Source organism: Falco rusticolus, chromosome 12, assembly GCF_015220075.1.
Source record: "Falco rusticolus isolate bFalRus1 chromosome 12, bFalRus1.pri, whole genome shotgun sequence".
NCBI lineage: Eukaryota > Metazoa > Chordata > Aves > Falconiformes > Falconidae > Falco > Falco rusticolus.
The window spans coordinates 29,412,962-29,431,441 of NC_051198.1; the positions used below are offsets into that span (position 1 = coordinate 29,412,962).

Sequence of the window (18,480 nt, forward strand, 5' to 3'; positions counted from 1 at the left end):
CCAGGGGTAATATTAATGTAACCAAACTTTCTGCCTACCATCTCTTACATCAATTTAGGGTTGGTTTTTTTCAGCCACGATCACAGCTTGCCGTGCTGTCAAAGAATTTGTAAGGTAGGAAGAACCAGCTCAAATGAACAGTGAAAGCAAAAGGCTTGTCAAGCAATTTGAACAGAGTAATTCAGGAAGTCACTAAAATCCATTGGTTACAATCTCCTTTTTGTTCTAACGGTAACAATCAGTCTCCACTCTTACAGAACACAAGACTTTGTGTATCATGAGTGTCCATGAAATATCGATTAAAATACCTCAAGCTGAAAGTTAGTCACACTTGTAGTTGTTTTCTATCTTAAAAAATTAAGACAAAGCAGATAAAGAAACAAGGCCATTATTGTTACAACACAAAACAGATAGTTTCAACAATATAGACAGAAAAACAGGGAAGACTGCCTCACAGTTTCAAGGAAATAAACTGAAATTGTGACTGGTTGGTTGTTTCAGTGGTTTTGCAAATAGTTGTAGTTAAAATACTAGGAACAGTTAAAAGAATAAAACAAACAAACAAAGCACTATGAAGAAAAGCAACAGAATTTTTCATATGTTATCCCAAAAGGTTTGTATCTTCCAAGACCTTTCTTAAAATTCTCATTTTTTTTAAAAAAAAAAAATCTAAGAAAAAAATTTAAGGTTATACCGCGTTTTGGTGCGCACTTGAAGTACTGGACTCTTCCGACACTTCCATTGTTCTTTCCTTCAGGTTCATCCAGTTCTATGCCAGCCCACTGGCCACTGGCAAATTCCGTTGTGCCACAAAATCTTAATGTACCAACCTGACGCAAAAAGCATCAACACAGAATGACTTTGTTAAGCAAGTACTGTTCATGAGAACGTAGCATCATTTATGGAGACAGCAAGTCATCTACAAGCTTCTGATCAGAACAAAGAAATACAAACGCAACCACCTCCCTCGACTACTGACGTTCCTACCTTTCAATGCCAGCAAATGCATTTTCCAAAGCATTTTCACCCTCGTGTGTCTATTTTGTATTAACCAAACGCAGTGGTTATTGACAGATCTCATAACAGACAAGAATTAGACGTTAAGCACCACTGCACAATACAGCTCCAAGTCAGCAAGGTACAGGAGTATACATGGCTAACAAGAAGCTTTACTTCCAGTGTTTTCCACAACTGTACTTTCAGAATCATGGCTAGATATATTGCTGAACTGGAGATTCCATGGAAATACCAGATTAAAAAAAATAATAATCTATAAATATATCTCTGTGTGTATAAATTTATATATAATTATATATATATAATTATATGTATAATTTATATATATATATATATATATATATAATCTCAGAGGTTCAAGGGTAAACCTCAGAGCCTACTTGATTTTTTCTTTGGAAAAGACTTCTAAGTCTTTTATTCCCTCCTTCTGATTAAACAAAACTTTAAAAGCCAGAAAATGTTTTAAACAGTTTGTGTTGTTTCAAAATATACTATACTATATACTCTGAACAGGTAAGTATATCAAGACTATCAAGACAGACCAGTCTGGCCGGTGGACCTCAGCCTCCACAAACATACTTTGTAAGCCCACACACGTCAACCAAAAGAGGGGAGGAACCACTAACAGAGATGCATTTAACATGGATTTAAATTCATTTTAATATTTGATTTTTAAATTAGTTTTAGTAGAAAAAACACTTTGATCTTCCAGTTGCTCAGTTTTCATTATCTCATGTGACCTTCATACTATTAGTTCATTTTTTGCTGTGACTTCACTGTCTAATCCAGCCCTCAGAGAGTACACAGAACGAAACCATTTTTTTCTTTATGATAAAACCTTCCAGCTACTCTTTCTTAAGAAGAAATAAACGTGACCCAGAGCCTGTTCTGCTTTTACTCTGAAGATCTCCTTTAAACTTGATTGTTATAAGCAGGTACATCACACTAACCTAGACGCAGACTTTTTAGCCACCAAGCCAGAGATCAAATTCAGCCAGAGAAAGCTTAGCCAAGCAGCCCAACAGATTCCTCTGCTCTCCAGGCACCAGCTGGAGGGCACTGGCTGAGCAGAGAGACCAGCAGGCATCTTAAACTGGAGGTGGAGATGGCAAAATTGAGGCTCCAGTTTCACACAAGCAAGGAGCAGAGGACACCTGACACATGAGAAACAGGGCAGGGACAGGAGAAAAGAGGTTTCTCCCAGCTACTACTTTCGCTGTGCTCCCATTTCGCTGAGCAGCCGTTCAGATAACCTGCATCTATCACCAGGAGCCGACGAAGCCAGCCGACCCCAGATCACGTACACACAAACACCTGCTCACACCGCTTCCTACCCCGTGAGGCAGCTAGAATGATAGGTGCAGGAGGAATCGAGAGAGGAATCCATTTTCCCTCTGGCATCTACTGTGTTTGGCTTTCAGGCTTCATTAAAGCTGATCTATTAGGAGACTGCAGATGCAGGAAAGAGAACAGGAATCCATAAACATTGCTCATAAAAATGCTGCTGTTTCAGTGCCCTTGTCCCAGCTTCCACGTTCCCGAAAGGAGAACTGATCCAAAAGAAGGTGAAGAACTGGGCACCATTTTCACCATCCTGTTCTCACTTTTGCACCACCCTGCACACATTTATGAGTAGCACAGGGGAGGGGAAGGCAGGGCTGAGATCAGCTTCTCCAGTCACAAGAATGGAGAACGTGGTAGGAAGCCATGTGGGAGTAATGCAGAGCAGCTCCTTGCACACAAAGAAAGGAAGGGAGGAAAGCAAATGTGGAAAAGGAAGACCAAAAACCACAATCACATTCCTCCTTCCCACCTGCCGTATGATGGCTTTGGCTTCCTAAAAAAAAAAAAAAAAAAAAAAAAAAAAAAAAAGACAGCTGGAAAGCCCTGCTAGCCTTTGGCAGCAGAAAACTAGCTTCCAACAACTTCTTAAAAAACACTGTAACCGCATACTCAATTTAAAAAAAAAAAAAAAAAAAAAAAAGTCAAACTCGGGAAGCTTTATCCATATGCAGTAAGCACATTACAGTACAAACAGGTCTGTGGGCCTTACTTGAGGGAAAGAGGACTAATTTCTTCCCTGTCTTGCTAGAAAGCCCCCACTAACCTGCAGTTACATCATCTCCCCATGCTCTCACTGTGCAATGCCTTTCTGTAAAAGAAACTGCCATGAACTGCTTATTGTCTCTAAAGAATAAGCCGATTCCTGTATGTACTTCAGTTAAAATGCCTCCTGCGTAGCTAGCGATTCCCTTGCCTTTCCTGACCCAATTTCAAGAATACAAACAAAAATACAGCATGGAAGCTGCTTTGCACTTGTGGTGGGGTTCCCTTTAGAACTCTTCAGTTGTGACAATTACAAATCAGAAGTTATACTATAAAAACTATCAAGGTAAAGCTACTCAAACATAAAATTTTGCTCACAAATACCTTCAATATTTACCAGAAAAATATTTTAATCTTTAGAAGAGTTTTAGCACTCTTAAACTGTTCCAGAGCTCTTCCTATCAGAGCAAACAAAAGGTATGAATACTAACTGCAATATCAATGGTACATTTTTTAAATAACATTTTTAAAAACCTGTCTAGCAAGGTACCTTTTTAAAAGCTGGCCCAGTATTGGCTACATTCTTATACTTCCACAGAACCACGTAACGACCCCATCAGCACAGCATTTCTTCAAAGATTTTAGCTGCATTGCACCAGTGAAATTGGGTTCCTACAGGCTAAGCAGAATTAAAGTTTGCTTTTACTGCCTTCGGGAGACTATCAGGGGTAATTCACAAACGCCTGCTCATAACTGGAAGCTGGGCAATTCATGAAGTAATCTGTAAGTTTTACCATCATTTTGATGTGACGCCAAAACTGTTAATAAAAGCTCAGCCATGCTGATCACAGAATCATAGAACCACTTAGGTTGGAAGTACTATAGGAGCCTTAAAAAATTGTTTACAGATACAAAACGCAGACCATGCCTGTCTAAGCAGCCTTCCACACACAGCAGTGACCTCCTTTAACACGTAACTGTTCAGCTTACTACTTTCTGTAAGCAGATCCTCACTCCCATCCTGAGCTCACACCTTCCAGTTTCAGGCCCTCAAACTTGAGGTATGTCTCCAAAGGGGTAAACTAATCAACTGTCCAGAAATTAAGAGGGCAGTATCGAGTTGCTCATCGTACCTTCTGTCCTGCAATAACAACACGATCTCCCAGCTTCAAGCCAAGCGATAAAAGCATGGCCTTGCCTGTGACATGATCACAGTTTGGAATCGTGGCTTTTGAGATGTCACACGAGAGAGGCACTGCATCCAGCAGTATCTGCTTGATTTCTTTTGCACTGGCTGCTGCATCTGCCATTTCCAGTGGCATATCTACTGGATCAGGAACCACATCTGCTGGGATCTGCCCTTTGTCATTCTGTAGAAACGTAACATAGCACAGGATTTAATGTTGTGACAAGATAAAACTGGTCAGACAAAACCATAGAAGTTTATGATGCTTTTAATCCTCTTCATTAGATATTCTTCCTAGCATATGAACAACTATAAAAAACATCCACATTTTCAAATCAGGGTGCCAAAACATCCTTGAATCTATAAACTCGTATTTACAGCCTCTTATTTTCAGAAGTGCCAAGTTACCAACATTTTTCATCTTAAAAACATTCTTGGTACTCAGAACACATGAAGAAAGCCACCGGTGTGTATATATCTGTGTGCCTGAACACAGATTTAGGAAAATAAGCAAGAATCACGGTCTGTAACGCCAATACTCTAAAGCTAACACCTCCCAAAGAATTTATCTTTACCCACTGTATAGTTTACTCCTTGGTGAGACTTATTCCAAATGTAAGACAGAATTCAACAAATATACGTTGCGTGTACAGAATACACAAAGCTGATGTCTCACATAAATATTTGAATAAATCTGCTCAGGTTTGTTTAGGTACAGGCTATTCCATGAGAGATGACCTAAGGACAGAGTCCTTTCCAAACACCTCCCATTCCCAGAGCAGTGACTGTCACTGCCTGCATGTCCCATGTGACACCCACCTTAGGCCAGAGCTGTCCCAGTACCAGCTCACCTGGAGGTAAACCCTAACTCCAGCCCAGCTGGCCAGACAGCGAGGACAGCCCTGGCCTCTCAGGCTGCTACAATGGCAAGTTCTACCTACGCTTCCTTCAGCAAAGCCATCAGCATGGATCTTCGCCTACCTGCCCGTTTTCACACGGCCTGTGGAAACAATTATCTCAGCCTTCCAAAGCGGCCTCAGCTGAGCCCCCGAACTCAGAAATTACCAGAAGCTCCAAGAGGGAATGACACAAAGCAAGACTAGATTTGCTTTATTTCCTTAAAAAACAGAATAAAAGCTCAGCCTTCCCTCAGGCCCCTATAAATCTCCCTGCTCAACCCTGGAAAACTATAATCCTCACTACTCAGCATTTACACTCTGCTGCCCTCATATAAGCGAACTCTACATACTGTCTCTGGGCAGAACTTTATTGTGGGATTGAAGAATTAAACACCTACCATTCCTTAAAAATCTACAGACCAAGAAGGAGACCAAGAAGAAATACAGCATTTTTAAAGAGATCTAGCTGAAATATCGTGAAGAACCGTATGAACAATGACGTTCCAGAAGACTTTACACCCTAAGTGATACACAAAATAATGACTTCTGAGTACCCTTAAAACAATTATAAATTCTGATTTTAAAAAAACACCTGAATTTGAAAATGGAGAATTGAGATACTGCCTATGCTAAAAAAAAAAAAGAAAAAAAACCAAAGGCACAAACACAACAACAACAGCCGCCCACAAAAACCAACAAGAGCCAATCAAAACCCAAGGTTTGTGGCTAGGCACATAGAGCGGCACCTCACACTGTAACTCAGGCCTATTTATTTGGTTAGTAAGCACAGCAGTTAATGCTTCTTCGTTACCGGTTACTTATGTTAAGACTAAGTTTACTGCTAAGCAATGCACTGCATTTCTGGAGGGCACAGATTGCACTCCTGTATTTCTGAAAAGATCCACCACCGCCAGAACAACTGTTGCAAGACACAAAGGAGTATTAACCAGTGGAAGTTCAAGCAACAAACAGAACATCATCTTGAAAGCTATCTGAACTAACGAGCTAGGCTGTGACGCAAAAATACAAACTGAAACACACAACTATGACAAAGCATACAGAATCGTCCACTAGGAGTTGCAATTTAACTGAGCCACTATCACTCCAGGTAACACATTTTCAGCCAAAATCTTGGACAGACTGTTCAGTTTTTCCAGGTACTTTTTTCACTTGTTGGTGATTCTACAGCCTAACACCTTACCCTAAAGGCAGGATTCGCTCCATGTTCCAGTAAACACTTGACAGCTCCTGTACACAGGTTAAATGCAGCAATGTGCAAAGCTGTTCCAAAATCAAAATCACTACAGGTGGCATCCACATCTGCAATTAAATATCACATGTGAGGTATGCAAGTCTGTTATGTAAACAATTCACCCTACAGGTTCCTTGAGAGAACTTTCAATTCTACGGGTTTTGTTAACATTTATATAAAGACACCATTATTTATGTACTAAATGCATATGAGAAGTAATTCTACATAGAATATCAACCTTTTCTGCATCTGTTTATTCATACCACGAACAGACCTGGAAGATGAGCATTTACTTTCATTCCTTTTATAATACCGATGACTTCACTGCAAAATTCTTGCTATTGAGGATGCCAAATCTGCTGTGCTAAGATTAACAAGCTAGTAACTTTAGGTTTGCATGTAAATTGATGTTTCTGAAACATTTCTATTTTATTGCTTCTAGGTGTCAAATGTTGAAATGAGATGCGTCTGCAACCAGTTATTTTCCTTTGTGACCAGGCAGTGGGGCAAGGGAGAACTGATTATACCTCTACTTTACATCAATTTAATTACGAATAGCCAAGCACAAACTAAGAGCTAGTGATTTTTATCATTTTTTAGTTTTCAAAGAATTGCACTCTGAAGGCTCTTGCACTGATACTTTGGAAAATGGAGCACTGCATTTGACCAGAAGAGATTTAGCATAATATGTATTTCCATCAGTTGTTCCAAATATATCTTTCAATCTGCTATGAAGTTATCACTGCTCTAGAACACTGGAGTTTTAATGTCTGTTTAGTCTTTGGCTCCTCTCCTAAATATGCAAAAGAGATGTTAGTTTGATTCAATTATGTGTATGACTGTTAATTAAAAGTACCAGCTGATTTAAGACACAAACCAAAAGCCAACAAAGTACTACCAATAATGTTGCAATTTGAAATACTGGGAAGGAACATAAAACTTCCCACCTCAGAGCTGTACAGCCTCCTAGTATTCTGCAGTATCAGCTTCCGTCCCAAAATCCACTAGCCCTTCTCACAATGTGATAAACTATGTAAGGGTGTCGATACAGTTGGGATGTACTTTGTTATACTAAATATTTTAGGGGCAAATACAACATCAACATATATAGAAGATATATAAATATATCTGTCTGTAGAGATATTTCAACTTTATAGAGACAACAAATTTGGGATCAAATTTAACAGGTTTACAATTGCATTAATATGAATACAAACTTAGCTATTTTAAATTCCATTGGCACACACATGTAAGACATGATGAAATCATAACAACAGCTACGCATACAGATGTACCTTTCATATACCAAATGTCAAAGGACCGTTACCAGTTTAAAAGTGAGTAGAAGCTGTGTAGTTGTACACAGCCCTTGAAACTTCCATGTCCAATACGGTAACAAGGCTATCAAGTATTTTTCTGCAAATTGGTTCTCCTGTGTGTGCAGAATACTGATCAGTAACGTCAGCTACTCAGTCAGCAACAGGTGCACCTATTACTATTTTAAAAAGTAAATGACACATACTTTTTAATATTTTTTTTTTCATTAGACTAGTGTGACTTCCTCAGGCTTGCAAGCTTCATGCTTGGAGTTTTTAAACACTTTTTTTAAAACACTTTTCTTACATTTTTGCTCTAAAGTTGGCATAGTAAGGGTGACAAAAAGGAACACATACTTCACACACCTAGTCACCCAGCAACTACCCCCAAACTATCCAGGGGAAATAAATATGCAGCAATGGTCTGTCATTAGCAATCTATGTGGGTTACAGTCATTGTCTAATGGCACCACACAACATTGCTAACTCTTGAGCCTTTAACAACTTTTATATTTAAAACCTCTAAAAGTCCAAGATCAAACTAGCTCTCTGTTGTAACAATTGATGAGCAAACCTGTACAAAGAATTTAACTGCAGAGCATTGTAAAGGAAATAGTTCCGCAGCAGATCAGAAGGAAACATCTGCGGTACTAGCTGTTTCACAGTGGGTGTCTCAGACTCAGTATACCATGGTCTTGAAATTTTTTTCTCCAGTTCAGTATGGAACCCTCCAAAGCACAGTTGTCTCCTACGCACATCCTCCCTTCTCTGCAAACTGCCTGATGAAGTATGGCACTAAGATCATTCTTGATATTTATCTAGACCATCCGTTGCTTTCAAGTCACAGGGCAGATCATTTTATACATTTTCTGAGATTAAAAAAAAAACTCATCTGCTTATCCAAGAGTTGCCAACTGCCAAGGCATTTAACCAGTGGTTTTCTCGGAAACCTGAGCAAATTCCTACCCCTTCTGTAGGCATTGCACAGAAGATGAGAGCACCAAACACAAACGAGGTCTGAGAGCAGACCTATCTGCTGATGCGAATTATGGAGACCAGACTACTGAAATGTGGCACAGACTTAACTGCTGTGCAGTCTTATTTTGTCTTTTGTTACTAGTCTACACTTGTTACCTCTTCAGCATGTCATACCAGTAACAGCGCTGCTTAACAATTACTTCCGTGATGATTCAGGATGTGGTAAGCAAGCCTTGAGTACTCCAAAAACCTATCAGCTTCTCAAAATTTTAAGACAGAGTCTTTAGCTACAACTAGCTAAAAAAGGACATTAATCATTTTAGAAAATGGCATAATCAGAAGGATATTCAGTAGAGCAAATTAACATTTGTACAATTTTAGTATTAAAATTGCTTACTGGTTTTGATATCCTGACCAAATTAGGAACAAATGATTCTGGTTCAGAACCATTTCTGTATTTCATTTGCATTAGTATAAATAGGGCTCAAATTATCAGTCCTTCACATGATCATTCCGAAGGGTATTATCTATCTATGCTAAACACTACAGTCAAACTCCTCCTCACACATAACCTTCTAGATAGCCAAGAAGTGGGAAAAATGAGTGTGTCAAAGTTGCTTCAGTCACTATTTTGCCACAGGCTGTTGCCAAATCCCCACTTCTCCTTTATCCTTCTCCCAGCATTTCAAACATACTTCTCAATGTTTAAGGAATCTTAAAAAACCTAAGAATTTACCAGAACAGTTACATCGTTGGCTTTCTACACACATTCTCTTAGTCCTTAACAAGTTAGAATTAACCTGTTTACTTTCCATTCTATTAGACACTTCACCACCCTATACAAAGCTCAAGTTCAAAAACCAGCAGTGGACTCACTGCAGTAAACGAAAAAAATTAGGTTAAGAGAAAACTGAACCAATGAGGCTGGCTAAAAAAAAAATAATAAGAAATTAGAAATTACTTATTTATGACAGATGAACAAAGCCCACACTTGAAGACAACTACACACCAGCTTAGGGTCAACAGTAACAAAACGCGGACAACTACATGAAACAAAAGTAAGATGCCTACCTTTTGGCTTTGCATTCTTCAAAATAACACTAATAAGTTCTGGAACATCAAAGTAGGCAGCATAATGCAAGGCATTCATATTTGTCCAGCGGCTGCGTAAACTGCTATCAGCACCCAAATCAATCAGCTGCGTCGCAAATTTTACAGCTGTTTCAACATCACCTGCAAGGGAAATTGTGTGAAGTATGCATTGGAGGTATATTTGACCTCTAAAGACATGCACATGCTTATGCGTAACAACACATAATGTACGTTAAACCCCTAAAGCTTACAGCAGAACAGTTACTATGCCTTTTTTTTTTTTTACAATTAGGATGCAGAAATCTTTGCCTTTTATTATAAAGGGCTGACATCTCTAATATTTAAAAACACTACCTGTTTATTTCTAATGTAAATAACATGCACCCATCAAACCCAGGGATTTTTAGTATCTGATAGAAGAAAAAAATACGGCTGTTAAAACCAGAGTTAAATATACTCTTACTGCCAGTACTTACAATCGTAACAATGCAAACAAAGATTATTGTTTTCTTCTGACAAAATTAGGGTGAAAGAAAAGGCAAATACCAGCCAGTCACCTAAACATTCTGGTTTCACTGATAGAAGAAAACTGTCGATAGCTTACAGTTCCTACCTCAGTCCAAAACTACCTTTGCTAATTTAAACATATGTTTAAGCTGGTATTACTGTTTGCAGTTACCTATACCACTAACTCAACTTACTCCCAACTGCCACAGCCATAACACTGCACTACAGCACTCTATCTTCCTTTCTGATGGTTACTGGAAGAGCCAAAAAATAAAAAAAAATTTAAAATATGTACTGCAAGGAAAAATTCTGTAATAGTCAGTGGGATTAGCCTTTGTGAATTAATTGGGGTTTACATCTATAACGGCGTTTCTTTACTCACCAATACCATGAGCCCCTGATTTGCAAGTGTAATGCAAGAGAGTCATATCAGTCAGTCCATCTCTGTCATTCACATTGCAGCCCCTTTTAATGATCTGACAGATAAGTGGAAAACAAGCACATTTTAGCTTTGGCATACCTCTGACATCTGTATTATTTAGTAAGTTATTTCAGATATATTGATTCCTGAATTCATTTCAAGGGCTAATAAAAAAGAAACCTGTCAGAACAGACTGTAACTGCAGAACTGAGCAACATGCATAAATGTAATAAACAGTGTTACATTAGTATCACTAACCTTCATTGTTTACAGAATTTAAAGCTTTTTTATATTATTCTTCTGAGATACATTTCACATGCTGGGAAGTTAACTGCTTAACTGAACAATAGGCAAATGACATGCTCTATGAAGTCTCTCTCCTTGTTCTCCGATCTCTCAGCCATTTCTCCCTCCCAGAAAAAAAAGCCCCCAGTTACATTACGGTAGGAAGAATCTTTGCTATACTTCCCTACCTGTCTAGAAAAGCCTGTAATCAAGAAAAATAAGCAAGTAGGATGGAATTACTAGAAACAAGGTGTCTTCTGAATGCAGCCTATTGCAGGCTGCAAAGACATTTCAGTTCCTCACTTATTTTGTGCCTTGGAAACATTGCCCTTGAGGTCAGGCTTCACCCAAACTTCGTATTATTGGAGTTTATGATTACTGCTAAGCAGGAAACAGAAACACCAAGGTCAGGGGTCTCCCAACAACTGCTTTCAGAGGAAACCTTCTTTCTACCATCTATCCAAATAGACTGAATTTTTATCTGTTATCTTTCTCTTTCCAAATGAGAGCAGACAACATGTGGAATACAAGGCACTGATCAGTAACTACTTGTTAAAAGGCAGAACCTGTATCTGCAGGCTTGATTTGTTCTGCTTCTGAATGAACAATTTTTATTCGTTGTCAGCATCGTATTTCTTTAACACTGAAAGCATTCAAGGACCTTCATTTACGCCTCACCTCATTCCCAATAACATCAATATTCTGCTGCACCTGTGGAACCCACTGCCTTAAGATAGCAAACAATTCAGAAACTGACGTTTTAGGGTTGAAAAGTATTTCTTGGCATGCTGCATCATTGGGATCAAAGAAGGAAAACTCTGTAAAAAAAAAAGCAATCATTAGGTAAACTGTGAGTTTTAACACGCATCCAGTTGTTCAAAGTGAGAGGCAAAGAACAGCAGAGCGAGTCACTTCACAGCTAATCACACTGGAAAATCAGAATGTTGAACTAATTTAGAAAATTTTCTTTAATACCTGTTCTGTTTTTCCTTTAATACTAAGGTCTTGCTTATACTTTTGAGCAAGCTGTGAAGCAGCAACCAATACAAGTACTGCAAGACTGATTTTAAGTTTAGGCAAGGACTAGCAGAGATGTGCAGTGATTATGCCAATAAGGGTTTAACTCTTGCTTCAAGCTAACCGAAGACTGCTGATTCTAAGCTGTTTCCAAGCACCGACAAGCCTCTCAAGCTCTGCGATTAAATGCATACACGATTTCTCCATATGCTACAAAACATGTCTCTTCCTCCTTCTTCCATCAGAATTTACAGAAAATATACCAAAATACAAACACAGTCACAAACCTGGCAGGCATTCCATGTCCTCCATTATTTTCAGATATTTCATGAATGTATAAACCCAGCTGGTGGCAGCTGCAGGTAACAAACATCTTTAAAATTAAGCCACCACACCAAGATCAGGAAAAAGAAGAAAGGAAGGAAAAAAAAAAACCCAAACCCAAAAAACTCCATAGTTTTAAGATTTTAAGCCTCATGTTGCTTCAAGCAACCCAAAGTAGAGGTGGAAAAACCACCTTATTATTAAAGCATGATACTTCATCTTACTTACAGGTATATGTGTGTGCATGTATATACACATACTGTATTTTACATTTGAGGAATTTCTTCCAACTCTAGAAAATTACATGAAAGAATCCAGATAGCAATGGCTAATAGCAGAGGGAATGGAAGCAGAACCTACTGCCATCAGCAAATGACTGAACCATGGAAAACACTGAACTTTTACCCTCAGTGCAGCTATTGGGGAATTGCCTTTTTAAAAGTTCTCAAATAAATGTACAATGTCAGCTTGCATCAATCACAGATACAAAGCTCTCAGAACAGACATACAGGTTAAGCAAAATAGAGCATCAGCCATCTGGGCGTATGACATGGTATAAACTACCATCACCTTTCCTCAAAAACAGCAGACCGCTTAACAGACAAAAGCCCACATGGAGCTCGCTTCCCGGCTACCTCCATTGCCTTGATTCAACAAGAACAGAGAGGAGAACAACTGCGCTGATACTTGACATGAATTTTTATTTGCACCTAGTATATCAAAAAAAGCAAACCCAAAAAAAACAAAGCGTGCGTCTCATCTAGGCCCATGCAGCGACACAAATCTCCCGATTTATCTACTAGCAGTTAACTTCTGCATAAAGCAGCTGATCTATTGCTGAAAGCTATCAAGGAAACAGACGACTAGCTAACAAGATTAATGGTCTGGTGCAACACGCATGATTCTTACTCTAGCGGGAAGATTCCTAGCTATGAACCTGAACCAAATGATAGATCAGAAATCAACTCCAAGAGCTGATCAGCACGCTAGCGTAAAACCCCAAGAATATATGAAGTACTAATAACAACCACCGTAAGTGCTTAACAGGGGATCACAGTACTTGCACACCAATAAAATGTGACAGAAAAATTGTTGAAACAAAAAGTTCCTGGAAGGGATGACAATGGCATCTAGATACCTCAAAACATTACTTTCTCCACCTCTGTCTTTCCCATGCACCGATTACGGTGCTCGGCTCTGTTAAGGAAAAATAAATGCACTTTATGTAACGACCCAGAATCTTTGTTGGGGCTTAACCTTCTTTACTCAGATTCAGTAATATTACCATTACACAGGTGACAGCAACCCATAACATGATTTTTTTTTATTCAATGAGTAGGCACAGACCAAGTAGGACAGACAGGAGTGATATCACAGTGTTATTAGAAGAGATCAGGACCCAACCATGTTTGAAGAAGGACAAATGCAAGGCAGAATGGAATAAATTATGGCAGCACTTTAGAGTGGAATAGGATGGACAAGTATTGAGAACAGGACTAAAGGATGTAAAGACACATGTTCATGTGGAACTCGTAAATTTCCAGCTGTGCTAACTCATCAAATGGGTCTCAAGACTGCCGAGCCTCTCAAAGACAGGACATGTACCGTAATCAACTGTATTCAGGAAAAATATATGTAATCAGTGCATGGGAGAAACAGAGGGCAAGGCAGTAATTTTTAAGAGATATAGATGCTATTAACGTGTTCTGCAATATTCAAAGGCATTATAATTGTACCTATCTATGAAGATACTTACCTACAGTGACAGTTTAAAATATTACATACCCTGTTTAAAATATTGCTATAATTTGTACACGTGAAGACAATTCAACATGATTTCAAAAGCTGATCACCGACACTTGCTATAATTTTCTAACACTCGTTTGACAGTCCTTACTACAACAAACATCCACACTTCCAACTGGAATATCCCCCTATAGTCTATTTCGTACATACTGAAAGCATGAGAAAAAGCCTAACTCTACTGGTTTTAAATGTGATGTAGATGCTTAACTACATTCCAATACTGCAATTTTACATCTTAACACAAAACCCTGTTCTACATTGAGATGTAAAAATCCTAAAGACACCTGATCACACACACAGAGAAGAAACAAGAAGGAAAAAAAAATCATAGCTGTTGATAGCTTTTCTTAAAATTTATTACTCAAATTTATTCTCTGCTGATCACAAATTCATTTCTGTTAAAAGTACATACCACAGTCTGAAGGCATTGGTGCTGCAGCAACAGAAAAAGTAACAGATGTTTCAGAGTTTGGGAGCAAGAACCGTTCCCTTTCAATGAGGGACTCTCCTCCTAAGGAAGATTCTGGGAGATCCTCTATGGTCATCTTCTAGAAAGCCACTTTAGGAAGGAAAAAAAAAAAACAAAAACAAAACCTTCAGTAGAAATACTCGGCGTTAATTCTATCGTAGTAAGGTGCAATGAGACTAAAAACTTCCCTTTTTGCAAACCTAAACTATTACTACCACCATCACATTATTACAAACTAATAAAGTTAATTAGTAAAAGCTAGTAGGGTATGGCATCAAGGACAGCCAACTTCTAGTTTTGACTTTGGCACTGAACTTACACGTTGTTAATGAGAACCACAGTAATTCTCCCCAGTTTTCCACTTGAGTAGTAACGAAAATAATGCTAAAATTACCAACTACACAGTGGTGATGAATGGATTAGTGTGTTTTACAGCTTTATGAAAATGCAAAGCACCAAGTACCTGCCCTCACACTCTGCATGCATACTCCTTTCCTTCATCACAAGCAAGAACGTGCTACCAGCTGGCGCCTTCTCCTCTTTTAAAATTCCCAGCACTTTAATCCTCCCACACAAAGCTGCAGCCAACTCATTACCGAGTGATTCACTCCTGGACTCATGATTCCGGATCAGCTCCTTTCCCAGCTTCCCCCCTCTATGTTTTAAAATAGCATACGTACCACAGTGTTGTCACCTCCACCCTGGTGTTGTTTCCAGTCAACTTTTCAGGCCTTAGAGCAACCTAGGAGAGAGAAGAAAGACTAAATGGCTGTACAGAGTTAAGGCGACACTTTCAAACAACCAGGCCAAGCTACCTTCTAGCTACAGTTCACATGCTAAGATCAATGGAGAACTGGCTGCCACTTGTAAAGACATCTACTGGGGTAAACTCAGTAACAAAATAATGAAAATCATTACTCTTAATTGAAACTGGCATTATTGCACTGTTGGAGACTACATCTCACAGCTGAACAAATGCAATTCTGCATCTTGAATTTGCATAGCTAAATAGTCGGGACAAAAGCACTGCTTCTAGTAATCAACCTAAACCTTTATTCTGGGGATTGCTATACAGTGGTTTTTACTCTGGAATTTTTTTAGCCAGTTTGCTTGACAGAAAGAATTCATGGAGCTTCAGGGCACGTTTTGGTTTTATTACATTTAATCTATACACGAGTAAACAGGAAAAATAAAAAAGCAGTCAGTTCTTGAGACTTCGATTTTTTTTCATGTATCTTACATACAACAAAGCTACGTGAATAGATTTATTCTAGTATTTCTCCAAATAAATTCATCACACTATTTAGGAACATCACATAATCTACATTCTAATATAAAAGGCATTTTAGCAGTGGATTACAGATGCTAATAATGAAGGATATTGAATAAACTAAAACCTCCTCTTCTTGAACACCACACACAGCTCATCCTGTCCTCAATTTGGAAAAGAGATCCACACAAAACATGCTGCTGCTTCTCCAAGTATTTTATTTCTGCAGTCTTACAAAGTTATACAAATGCATGTGCTGGCACAAAGGGAAGATCAGGGAGGCTACTGGGAAGGGCAGGACTATTTCTTCCCACAGCATTACCAAACTGCGTTGGCTTAAGCGTTCTAGATTCAACAAGGACAAAAATATCACTAATTATTTCAATTATTATTTTCATCCAGTAAGGAAAAGTTAAGAGTTTACATTTTGAATGGCTTTAAGATCATCAGAAACATCATGTACAAGACAGTAATGACTTTCTTGCGCGAGGGACTAGAAGGTTTCTTAAGCTGCAAGTCACTAATTAAGTCTCCTTAGTAGGGCAACAGTGATACAAATTTGCTACCATTTGATATTTGTTCAGAGGCTATGTCTAAACAAAACAAAACAAAGCTTTGTAAAACACATAAATCCAAAACCATTTTTCACAAGTCGCACATCAGACACTCTCACAAAGGAACAAGTAATATGTGTGACTATAGAAGAGATTATAGTTGAACCTGTTCATTTAGGACAGGAAAAGAATTAAAAGCTTTTAGCACAGTACTGCCACTACCACACTGAGGAAACAAAACACACACAATGAAAAGTGGCCAGACCTGACGGAGCAGATGTTAATAGGAAGAGGTGAGATTTGTAAAGCATGATGACAGAAGTTGCTGGAACTAGACATCAACATAGAAATCTGAAAATTAATACAAAAAAAGGACTGTTTATTGCACACAGACAAGCAGACCCAACAGAACAGAACCTGTGTGTTCACAGGTATCCAGAGCACCTTTTACTCCGAGGGGCCAGAGGAGAGAATACAATCCGTCACGTGACTGGGAAGAATTCAGCACACAAATTACCAAAGCAAAGCAGGCAGGGAAATAACCCATGCTGTCGGGCAGGTGACGTGAAGACCCGAGTGCTATAATACACGTGCCGACCCAACTGCGTAAAGAATGGCTTCACGTGTTCACACGAGTGCCAGCACCCCCTGACCTAAGCATGCACACCCATACACCGTGGGATTTTAAACTGGATCTAGAAATATATTACCATGTCATGACACAGGACTGAACCATGCAATGTCAAGGCAACAACATGTTCTGCACCCATGACTACCTCCAGAGACTGCTAGCTCAGGTGTAAGAACATCACAGCCACTTAACATCACACACACATACCTGGAAAGGCAAAAGGAGAGCAGAAGGTTGAAAACTATTTCAAAGAAAGGGAGAAAACAAACAGACATTGTCCTCATAATGACTCCTGTTATGAGCAAAAACACAACTGCCTGAGGTACTCATCATATCCAAGACATACAGACTGAGGTGAGAAGACCTGGGGACATGGAATGGAAAATCTTCCAGAAGAGCAATGATTTCCTTACATGAAAAAGTAAGTAAGTTCAGACCGATGGAAAGAAACGGTTAGGAGAAATTCGATGAAACAAAGGACAGAATTCTCCTGTTCGCAGCATTGCCAAACTACCATTCAGCACAGTTTAGCACAGCAGAGAGTATCATACTTACTATTTGCCAGCCATATTTGCTCTTCTAAACTGAATCTGAAAAAAAAATAGAAATATCATTGGAAAAAAAATACAAAAACTTACAGGAGTCATCAGGTGCACATGCTGACAAATGGACGAGCAACTACAGGTTTCCTGATAGCCACACGCTACAGAGAAACGTAGGCTACCTCTGCGTTGAAAAAAAAAAAAAAATTGTATAATACAGGATCCAACTTTATCACGTACTCCAGAGTTTGTAAGCTTCTATTTGTGTTCAAGCACAAAGTTTTCCTGCAAATGCTATAGAAAACTTGCAAATTGCGGAAGCGTTTCGAGTGGTGAGACACGGTGCTAGGGCTCTGACAGCAGAACTTGTGTTGTGAAATTCCCTGTCACCAGCGCGGTGCTGTCGCTGCCAACACCCCCGCGTAAGGCACTCCCTACCGCGCACCGACATGCGCTCAGGAAGGGAAAGTCGCCGCCGGGGAGCGAGCCCCGGGCAGCGCGTCCCTGCTGCCCCGCGGCAGCCCCGCTCCCCGCACACCGGGGCGCCCCAGACCGCTTTCCCCAGCGGCGTGCGGGGCCCTCTGGCAACAGGGCACCCCGGGTTGAGAAGCTGTAAGTCTGAGGCGAGCTCAGCCCGCAGAGCCGCCCGGGTGGGCTCCGGCCGCGGGCTCACGGCCCCCCGCCGTACCCCACCCCCACCCCTCACCTCACGGAAAGCGCCGGCTACCGGCGGGGCTCCCAGCCGCCGCCTCAGCGCGCCGGGGCGGCCGGTACCGCACCCCCGCCCCGCCGTTCCCCACAGGGGCCTCCCGCCCTGCGCCGCCCAGGGGCCCCCCTCAGGTACGCGTGCGCCCGCAGCCGCCGCGGC

General features: G+C 39.9%; 1 protein-coding gene and 1 long non-coding RNA gene across 12 annotated transcripts in view; one reads left to right on the forward strand and one right to left on the reverse strand.

Annotated features, from left to right (window-relative positions):
• CLIP4 (CAP-Gly domain containing linker protein family member 4) overlaps positions 1–18,480 on the reverse strand; it is a 32,756-nt gene that overhangs the window by 13,214 nt on the left and 1,062 nt on the right. For 4 of the 11 annotated variants that reach the window (XM_037405267.1, XM_037405274.1, XM_037405272.1 and 1 more), the window contains exons 2-10: positions 17,626–17,660; positions 15,296–15,357; positions 14,559–14,705; positions 11,678–11,817; positions 10,676–10,769; positions 9,766–9,927; positions 6,350–6,468; positions 4,197–4,433; positions 695–830 (exon numbers count right to left, since the gene is read on the reverse strand). In XM_037405267.1, coding sequence (XP_037261164.1) covers positions 695–830; positions 4,197–4,433; positions 6,350–6,468; positions 9,766–9,927; positions 10,676–10,769; positions 11,678–11,817; positions 14,559–14,691 — 1,021 coding nt within the window. In that variant the 5' untranslated portion in view covers positions 14,692–14,705; positions 15,296–15,357; positions 17,626–17,660. Of the gene's footprint in view, positions 1–694; positions 831–4,196; positions 4,434–6,349; positions 6,469–9,765; positions 9,928–10,675; positions 10,770–11,677; positions 11,818–14,558; positions 14,706–15,295; positions 15,358–16,704; positions 16,791–17,149; positions 17,278–17,625; positions 17,661–18,480 lie in introns of all 11 variants that reach the window. The other 7 variants (XM_037405271.1, XM_037405270.1, XM_037405268.1 and 4 more) reach the window with 4 other exon arrangements.
• LOC119156017 lies at positions 37–17,756 on the forward strand. Its single transcript, XR_005106947.1, has 3 exons — positions 37–324; positions 16,292–16,296; positions 17,746–17,756. It is a non-coding gene; the product is annotated as an uncharacterized LOC119156017 (long non-coding RNA).